This window comes from Marmota monax, unplaced genomic scaffold, assembly GCF_021218885.2.
Source record: "Marmota monax isolate L192 unplaced genomic scaffold, Marmota_monax_Labrador192_F-V1.1 WCK01_AAM20220418_F8-fsc00005, whole genome shotgun sequence".
In the NCBI taxonomy this organism is placed as follows: Eukaryota; Metazoa; Chordata; class Mammalia; order Rodentia; family Sciuridae; genus Marmota; species Marmota monax.
Window position 1 is genome coordinate 14353664 of NW_026692254.1, and position 10152 is coordinate 14363815.

Genomic DNA, 10152 nt, shown 5'->3' on the forward strand with positions numbered 1-10152 from the left:
TCTTTTACAACCAATACCACCATCCACCTCCAGAGTTTTTCATATTCCCTAACTGAATGTGTATCAACTCTTTTTTTTTTTTAATGGTGCTAGGAACAGAACCCAGGGCCTCACACATGCTGGGAAATTGCTGTGCCACTTGGCTACACCCCAGCCCATAATCAAATTTTACATTTAAAAATTTGAACATTAGACTTGAGGTGTAGCTCAGTGGTAGAGTGCATGCTTAGCATGCACAAACCCCTGGGTTTGATCCACGGCACCACCAAAAAGTAAATAAATTGAGCATCAAAGGGATGACCAATAAGAACAAGCTTCCTTTGCCAACACAGAGGCTCCTCGGGCATTAAGTAAAGATTGTAGTGTTGGAGGAAGAACAGTGGGGGTGACAGAGTTAAGCCAGTAAGGCAGGAGGGGAGAGGCAGTGGTGGGCACTGAACATCCTCTGAGTCCCAACACAGAATGAAGGCCCTTCCAAGTACACAGAGCCCACCACCTTGACCTGCAGATGCTCCCTAGGGATAAAGTATAGGAAGGTTGGTTGGTCAAAGCTAGAGACCAGCTTCCCACTGAGAACAACATAAACCTGACTGAATCCCTACTGTACCTGGGGCAGTCTTCAATCACAATCACAGGGGGAAAAGGACCCCATGTGGAGACTCTGGACCATTATAGAGTCCCCATTACCCTCAGAGGACCCTGCTTCTAGTTCCCACTCAAAATCCTGTGCCCTCTGGGTCTTATTCTTCCTGACTATCTAAGGATGAGCTTAGCCTGGAAGAACTCATAATTTCTTCCTAGAGGGTTCTAAGATACAGAGTAGCTCCAGATCCTTGAGCCACCAGGGCTCTGGAACTTCTGCAAAGGATTTTCCTTTGATGCAGCAGAGAAGCCTCAACTTTGTCCAGTTATTCTAAGAAGAGTTGCTATCACTGTGTTAGCTTTCAGTCCACAGTCTAAGACCAAAATCATATTAAATTGGGATAAAAAAGTTTACCATAATTAAGTGGATTAGCCTGTTTTCTGTTACTAAAACAAAGTAACTGATGTGGCATGCTTATAAGGAAAACAGGTTCATTTAACTTACCGTTCTAGAGTCTAAAAGCATGGTGCCAGCATCAGCTCAGCTCTGGTGAGGATCTCATGGCAGATGGCATCACGATGGCAGGAGCCCTTGAGAGGAAGGGATCACATGGCAAGACAGAAAGCCAGAGAGAGAGAGGAGGGACCAGAAATAATTACTAGGCCCCACCTCTTTAAGGTCCTACCACTTCCCAACACTGCCACACTGAAGACCAAGATCCCAACACATGACATTTGGGGACACTCTCAAACCATATCCAAAACATAGCAGCATCTGAGATGATTTCCTTCCCATTCTCAGCCTTCTAAACTGCCAGCCAGTGGCCACCTCCTTGCCTCTGTCTAAGGTCCCTTGTCAAATAGTTCTTGGGGATATTTGTCTAGTCACTATAATACAGCATCTGACCAAGGGCAACAATTCCACTGACTCTGGGCCAAGCTGCAGGATTTCCTCCATAATTTTTGATCCTTAGCTCAGAAGTTGTGTCTCTTCAGGCCATGCCTCCCCACCCCATAAGCCCCTACTCATTTTTTTTTTTTTACTGAAAATGCCTTGATAATCCAGTGAGACTATGATATAGGCTACAAATACCAGCCACAGGTGCAATTTTAAATGTCTCAGTAAACCTCTCTCTCTCTCTCTCTCTCTCTCTCTCTCTCTCTCTCTCTCTCTCACACGGATGGACACAATACCTGTATTTTATTTATTCATTTTTATGTGGTGCTGAGGATCGAACCCAGCACCTCATACATGCAAGGCAAGCTGTGGATATGGATACTGAGCTACAGTATCAATATTTTTAAAAATGAACTATGTTGCATTCTTTTTTAACAGTAGGACTTTGAAATCCAGTGGGTACTATTTTAGTTGCAGCACATCTTGGTTGGCCACAGTGGCTGATGGGTGGCTACGGCACTGGCTCTAGCAGAAGTGAGGCCTAACTAAGCCTGGCAGGGAAAGAAGTGTTTGGAATCTGGGCCAGTCATCATGGTATGGGCCATGGGAAGGCATGTTCCCTACTGAGGTCAGATCATGTGTCCAATGACCCCATCTGTGAAAGGGGAATGGCAATACCCACCTAAAAGTTAGTGAGCACAGCACAGTCCTCAGTGAGCAACTGGTAAATGCCAACTGTGTGGCTGGCCTGGGACATCTAAAACATTACCATAAACCTCACAGGGCAGGACACTGGAACAAGCCTAGGATGGAACCTTCAGCAAGTAGTCCCTGACATCTGCTTCCTTTCCTGTACCTCTCAGGGCCCAGCAGAGAAGAATGTATTCACTGTGCAAAAAACTTCCACTTCCAAGACTGGAAATGTGTGCCATCTTGTGGTGAGGGCTTCTACCCAGAGGAGATGCCTGGCTTGCCCCACAAAGTGTGTCGAAGGTACAGTCTTCCAAGCTCACGCCACTGGGGAATGGTAGCATGCTGTGTCCAACAGAGGAGTGGCCAGAGGGCCAGGTGTTGTGGCGCCTTTTCTGGGGCCTAGAGAAGGGACGTGCAACATTACCTGCTATTATAGGTACAGTGGGCAGATAGGAACCCATTTACTGAGGAAGGAGTGACTACAGTTAGTGATTGCCAAGATCACAAGCTAGTCGGTAACCTTTGTGCCTTTGTTTATTTAATGCATACTTATTCGATGAATATCTGCTATGCACCAGACACTGGGTAGCAGCTGGGATGGGGCAAGAAACAGAAGAACAAGGTGCCTGTCTCATGGTACTCACATCCAAGTAGCAGACTACACTGGATGGCTTCACACTGGAAACCACATTTGGAGCTTTTAAAAACATTCTAAGGACCCTGACCATCTCATCATTCTAACTCCATTTCTTCTGTAGTGAATCCACATATATTTAACCCCCTCATTCTCCATTTACTCCTGTGTATACACACACACAGTCCACTTTCCTTGTGTGGTAATGGAAATTTGGCTGTGTTACTGGTCCTTAAGGGAGAAGCCATGTGCTTTGGTCTCCTCTTGTCTTGCTGAAGATTGCCTCATATTGGAACATCATAAACCCAGACCCAGCAGCAAGACAGGGCAGCCTGTTATATTTGGGGAGAGAACAGCAGGCAGGAGCTGAAGGTGATAATAGTGATGTGACAGTGGGGTAGGCTGTGAGGGAAGGGGTGGTACCCTCTGTCTGAAATAGACTCATAGCAAGAGAGGCCTGGGACAATCATGATCAGTGGGCAACACATAGGCTTTGGTAGGTGCCCCCCATAATGAGGCCTGTCCCCAGGCAAATCTGAGAACTGCTGTGGGTTGTCACCTAATCCCTTAAAAACACACAACTGTACAGTAAGCCAATGAGATCACCAAGTCCTTACACTTATGTAACCCTCAAGAGGCTCTGGTAGGGGTCCCATGTCTGTGCAAAGTCCAGCCCTTCTACTGAGTCGGTTTGAAATGGGAAAGTCGCCACATTTCTTCCAGCCTTGCTGAGTCCTACTCAGGGCCCTGAGCACAGTTGTCTGAAGTAACAGTTTCCCCAGACAGCTGGTTTGCAGATAATTAAAGTAAGAATGGCATCTGGGGAGAACTTGGAACTAAAAAGTGATAATCACTTTAATTTGTCAAATATCTTGGATTCCAGGGAATGCTATGCCCACACCTGTGGCAGGCAGACCTATTGTGTGGTGCCCAGAGGCCATGGTGTCCCCAGCCTCCAGGAGGCAGGATGCAGACAGCCACTGTACGCCCCTCCTTGGACATGAAGGATCAGGAGTTTCTTATTTGAGGAGAAGCTGTTTACCCCAAGGGGAGTCCAGTGCTGGGGCTGACACACCGGGTGTCTAGGACAGGCACCCCAGGAAGAGCCCTGCAGAGCCACCAAGTGATAAAGTGCTGGCTCTTCACAGAATTTCCATCTTTCAAGCCAGGGAAATACTGAACACCTGTAATCCATCAACTCAGGAGGTTGAGGCAGGAGGATTGCAAGTTCAAGGCCAACCTGGGCAATTTAATGAGACTCTCACCAAGTCAGTGAGACTCTGTCTCAAAATAAAAAATGAAAAAGGACTGATGATGTAGCTCAGTGGTAGAGTGCCCCTGGGTTCAATCCCCAGTACCCGGAGGTGGGGTGGGGGAACTTTCATCTTTCAGAGTCCTCTGGCCCTGAAGAACCCATCAGGGTGGACTCCTCCCCAGGAAGAAGGGTCTTGGTCCACTTAGTTCTGTAGGTCTCTCCCAATGTGGACAGCATCTGCTTCTAGAGAGCCACAGTCTTCCTCCAGGTCCCAGAATGTTGTCTCTCTGGCCATCTCTGTGGGTAGGACAAGGCAGCTAGGACAGAACACTGGCCTGTCCAGGGGGCTGTATATGGAAGTCAGGTCAGCGCACAGGCCTGCTGGGTTAGCAACCCAAATGCAAAGACGGGGAAGCTGTGGCCTGAAGCTCAGAATAGTCCATGAAAAGTATCTCAAAAGAGGTTCTGGTCACCCCCATGCCTTAGTAAGAGGACCTTCAGGAACAAGCAAAGATATCTTGGAAGAAAAAGAGAGCAACTTGGTAGGATACTTGCCCAAGAGGTGGACTCATTTCTCATCCCCCCACTACCTCTTCCCACTGGATGCCCAGTAACATAGAGACCCTCGGGGACATGCATTCTGCTTTAGTCTGTACTTAAACTGAAGCTTGGCAAAGGCTCCTGGAGCAGGTGGCCTGTGTCCAGCTCTCACATGCAGATCCATAAGGTGGGAGGCTGATGGGAGTGGCCCCAGAATGGTGCAGGGAAAAGGAGCTGCAGGGCACGTGCCTTCCCTTCCAGAATGTGGCAGGGGAAAGTTGCCATGGGGTTTTGGGGTGAAATAGGGATTAGAGAAGAACCAGGGGCATCTGAAACACCCTCTGCCCAAAAAACCACCTGCCAACACAGTCACCTGACAGGAGGAAACAGGAACCACAAGGCAGCTGAGGCGGGAGGACACAGGGCAGGATGATGCTGGATTCTTCTCCCATGCCTCCAGATAAGAGCCCAGGCCAGCTTGCCACCATGCCCTGGGCCTTGTGAAACCCTAAGCAGGGAACCCAGCTGAGCCTGCCTGGGCTTCTGCCTGCAGAACTAGGAGCCATTGAGAATGAATTCTTTTGTTGGCAGTTTGAGACACAGCAACAGAAAACCAAGGAACCTTCCATCCTACCACATTCAAGTAAGGTCATATTTGAAGAAGAGATACTGTGTCTTACTGGTTCTCTACCATAGCCCACTCCACACCCATCAGTCATGACCCGAGATGCCCAGGTCTACCAGCTAACTGACATTCATTTAAGTGACTGGGCTTAGGCCTAGCTCCCATCTCACTGGTGTGCATGTTGGTAAGAGATGCCAGGAGGGTCCCCCAGGAATGATCATCCCTTGTGCACTGGGGACCTGTGGCTGGACCATCAGAAGGTGCAGAGGTGTGTTTAGGGAGGTTGTGTGACAGGGACCAGACTGCAAGAGCTTCCCAAAAGAGAGTTAGGAATAGAATCCTATATGGTTGACTCTGGCAAGTCCTCTGACCACTGCCCCCCACCTTCTCCTCCCCTCCTCCCGCAACCCAGGGGCCCTGGAGAGAGTGTGAGGCGTCGGCAGGCTGTTATTATTGGAGAAATAAGTTGGAAAGGCTCCTGCATGCGGGTTTGCCCATGGGGTTAACACACTGACATGCAGAAACTAAAGGTCTGAACTCTAATTTTGGCTTCCTCAGGCAAACTAGGAATAAAAAAGTCACCTCTTATCTAGCTGGAGGGATGCCACAACTGGGCCCAGTGGTGGCCATTTTAGACCTTGTCAAAGGATTACTTTGGAAAGAGGCCTTCATAGGACCTGTTGGCATCTGGTTACTGAAGGTCTCACATATGAGGCAGCAGGCAGCAGTCCTAAGCAGGCCCATACATTGGCAGAGCCAGGCTCTTGCCCCATATGCCTTTCCCATTTGCTCTGAGATCCGCTCGTGGGGTCTGTTCCCTGCTTCTCTGGCAGTGATGGGGAGGTGGGCATCAGCCAGGAGCATTATGGACCTAGTCACCAGGAGCTAGAAAAAGCAACAGGTATGGTGTGGCTGTATACATGGCCCTGGAGAGAAAACATGCAGATTCAAGCTCTTGTTTCTTTGAAGGTTTGGATAGAATCTCAGTTATGGAGAGACAGAGGCAGGATTGCAGGTTTGAGGCCAGCCTTGGCAACTTAGTGAGACCCTGTTTCAAGATTAAAACTTTTAAAATAAAAAGAGCTGGGGATGTATTTCAGTGGTAAAGCACCCCTGGCTTCAATCCCAGCACTGAAAAAATAAAGTATCAGGTGGTAGGTACCTTAGACTTTGGGGGCCATACCACCTCTGTCACAACTACTCAGCTCTGCCACCAGAGCACAAAAGCAACCACAGACCATATGTAAATGAAAACATGTGTTCCTGTAAAACTGGCAAATGTGACCTCAACTATAGTATACAGACTGTCCCTGAGATCACAGGACTCTGCATTAGTAATATCTCTGGGTCCAGCTCTGGGCCACACTGAACTAGGACTGCCCTAGGAGGGGAAGAAATTAGAAGGGCATTCCCACCTCTTTGAGGTATGTAGGCATGGCAGCCAAGGACAGTCAGCCTGTGGGCAGCAGCAGCCCTCCTGTGAGCTCTGGAATCAGGTTTGTCACCTCCCTGGGAGAAATCTGGCCCCAACCCCAAGCCTATAGCCACTGCAGATGGCAGCCTGTAGCGGAAGCACATGCCCATCCAGCTCTGGGAGCCACACTTCAGGTGAGCACCAGAGCCCAGGAGGGTGTCCAGATATGCCACAGGGAGTCTCAGAGATGTAGGCCAGGCCTTCACTCATGGGCATGCTCCAGCTAACCAGCCATGGCTGTCTTCACCCTCCTGGGAAAAAGTCAAGTCAGACAGGAAGGAAGTCTCGTCAACACTTGACCTGTGTTTCAGAGCATCCTGGGGGACACAGTTGCAGCTTCTCCAGAGAGGACCAAAGCTGAGGGGGCCGTGGGTGTGTACAGGGAAGGTGGGAGGGTCGGAGAGCCCCAGGAAGGGAGCCTGGAGTGGCTAGGCCTCTTCCCCAGGCCTCAGCTGGTGTCTTTCCACAGGTGTGAAGAGAACTGCTTGAGCTGCGAGGGCTCCAGCAGGAACTGCAGCAAATGTAAGACAGGCTTCACGCAGCTGGGGACCTCCTGCATCACCAACCACACGTGCAGCAACGGTGAGCCCCAGCCCACCAGCCTCTGGTCAAAAGGGAAAGCAGGCATGGCACACCCTGAACAGGCACACTTGTCCCTGATTCAGCGGGCTATCTGGGGCTTCTCAAAGCCCTGTAGGGTCTCTCACACGTTGACCAGCCCAGCCACAGCTAATGATGAGTGACTCTTAAAAGTGATTTTGTTCTTGTACTTCCAATTCTCATGCCATAGGGCCCCCAGAAAGCCTGAGTGTGGCAGCTTCCTTGAGGGGAGAAGTCCCACTCAGTCTTGAGACTAGAAGAACAGAACCCAGAGTCAGCCCCACACTAGGAAGCAGGAATGCCACCTGTGCACAGAGAGGCCTCACATTTGTGTTGTGGGAGAGCTCTTACTCTCCAGGTAGATAAAGAGACAAGGATAAGTTGTGAAAACAGAAACTCACAAGGGAACCAAAGGTGGTGCCCAATTTGGGGATTACAGGCAAGCAGGGTTAGCCGAGGACTGCTTCCTAGAAGTCTGGTGTAGGAGCCATTCCCAGATGCACTATGATAGAGAAGATACTGTGGCTCAGCAAGCAGCAGGGAGGAGCTACAGGTGTAGCTCTAGGCACCACGTCCTGGCACACAAGGGAAGGAAACAGTTCCAGAGTGTCCAAAGGGCGCGGCAAATATGTGGTGCTGTCCCACCCACCAGAGCGTGAAGCCCACAGAGAGGCCTCGTGGTGCTCTGCAGAACACACAGTGACCTCCCTGCCTTGTGGATTACTTTTTTGTTTTGCAGAATTGTGGCCCTTCAAAGGCCAGGAAGCTTCCTGTTTGGAAGTCACCTGCCCAGGTTATATATCCAGCCCAAGAAAGTGAGGATGCCACACTAGAGATTCCCAGATCTACTAATAACAATGCATCACAATGATAATGCAGCTGCCCAAGGATTAGCCTTCATTTCTCCTGTCCCCAGCCTCAGCTTTCCCATCACTGGGTTCTGCCCTTCTACCTTGATGTCTCTCTTCATCCCCACACCTCCCCATTTGAAGTGTCCCCTGAACCTGGCAGCAGTCTGCATTCCTGCCTCCCTTCAGCCCCACCCTCCTTCTTGCCACAGTTGCTTCTTCTTAAACCTCCCACCAACACAGCACAGACCAGAAAGACAGGTCCACTTGTGCACCAAAGGCCATACTGGCCCAACCCAGCTGGAATCCCAGGGCCCCCACCCTATCCTACTTGTTCCCATCATGAACCTTCCTCTTGTCACTTAGACTCAGCAAGAGCCTCTGCACACCAGGTGCTACCTCTGCCACACTAGACTTGCACAGTGAAACACATGGCAGGAGCAGGACTTTGTGTGCCCCCCACCTGATGCACCATCAGTGCACAGTAAATACAGAACTGTTGAAATAATCCTAACAGATCCCAGAGTCTGATCTTTCCCTTCTTTTCCTTTCCTGATGCGGGGCCCCAGCTGATGAAACCTTCTGCGAGATGGTGAAATCCAACCGGCTCTGCGAACGGAAACTCTTCATACAGTTCTGCTGCCGCACGTGCCTCCTGGCTGGGTAGGGGTACCAGCTGCCCACAGAGTGCAGGGCCTCTCCTGTCCATCCATCTACCCATCCACCTTCCTCTACACTGTTGGCCAGAACCTGTTGCAGGGGCAGTGCTCAGCATCTGACAGTTTTATCTCCCCAGGAGCCAGATCCTTCTGCAGCATCTGTAGGTACCTGAACCAGGTGGGTGGTGGCCCTTAAGGACATGCTCCTGAAACAAGGATACCCTCTGAAACTCTGCTTGCTGGCTACAGCCTTCTGGCAAACTCAAAATGGGAACAAAATGAATTACAAGAATCCACAGCTCCAGCTTCAGAGCAGCTTCTAAGACCCTAAGTTTACTGAATCTTTAAGACCAAAGCAGAAAGGAAATTCGCTTGGTATCACACATTGCTCTCCCTCCCATGCTTTTGTGCGGCTCTATAGTAAATCTCACCTGCTGGAAGGACCCTGGGCTGTCCTCACACGTGATGAAGAGCCCAGCCACCTACCTGTGCATCACCTGCCACAGCACAGCCTGGGGGACAGTTTGGTCAGACTGTAAATAAAATAGTCATAAAATGTATGACTGCTGGGGATGGAATATACATAGTCAGCTCCTTTTGAAACTGCAGTGGCAGCTTAGAAAGTCCTATACCAAACCCAGATCAGAAGACTCTTCCTCTCTCTGCAGCATTCTCTGAGTGAGCCCAGATGTCCTGTGACTGTGTTCTGCCTGTGTCTCTAGGAGTCCCCTGGGCCCAAATGATCACTCTACCTGATGCAGAGCCTTTGGAGGAAGGCCCCAAGAAGGCATTCCAGGGCCAGCCAAAAGATACCCCCATGACCAAGCAATTCCCCTTAACAAAATGTAAACCGAGACCATGAATCTAATCATCCATTCCTTCCCATTTTATGGAATTGCTTTGAAAATATGTCTGGCACGGCCTCAGTGCTTCAGGAGACTTGCTCTCAAGGTGGACGCTCCTGTGTCTGTATAGTATGAGCCTACGTGACATGGCTGGATTTATTTCTGCCAAACCTGTGTAGGCATTTTATAAGCTACGTGTTCTAATTTTTACCAATGTTAATTATTTTGACAAATATTTCATATATTTTCATTGAAATACACAGATCTGCTTGATCAATTCCCTTTAATATGGGAATAACATTTGCCTTAAATTTTTTCAACCTTGTCTCTCCATAGTGTCCTGCTCCCCTCTTTGACGATAATGTGTTTGCCTTCTCACCCGTGAGCTGGCAAGAACCCAGCTGTTGTCTATTGAATCCACAACACTGAAAAATAAATCAGTGAAGCAAATACAATGTTAACCCTAAATTAATAAAAGAGTTAACATCTCCTGGAAGAA

The 10152-nt window shown here is 49.3% G+C and overlaps 1 protein-coding gene across 2 annotated transcripts in view; it reads left to right on the forward strand.

Moving 5' to 3' along the window:
- Pcsk6 (proprotein convertase subtilisin/kexin type 6) overlaps positions 1 to 10152 on the forward strand; it is a 199942-nt gene extending 189790 nt beyond the window's left edge. For both annotated transcript variants that reach the window (XM_046435863.2, XM_046435867.2), the window contains 3 exons: positions 2344 to 2473; positions 7171 to 7283; positions 8719 to 10152. In XM_046435863.2, coding sequence (XP_046291819.1) covers positions 2344 to 2473; positions 7171 to 7283; positions 8719 to 8816 — 341 coding nt within the window. In that variant the 3' untranslated portion in view covers positions 8817 to 10152. The remainder of the gene's footprint in view (positions 1 to 2343; positions 2474 to 7170; positions 7284 to 8718) is intronic.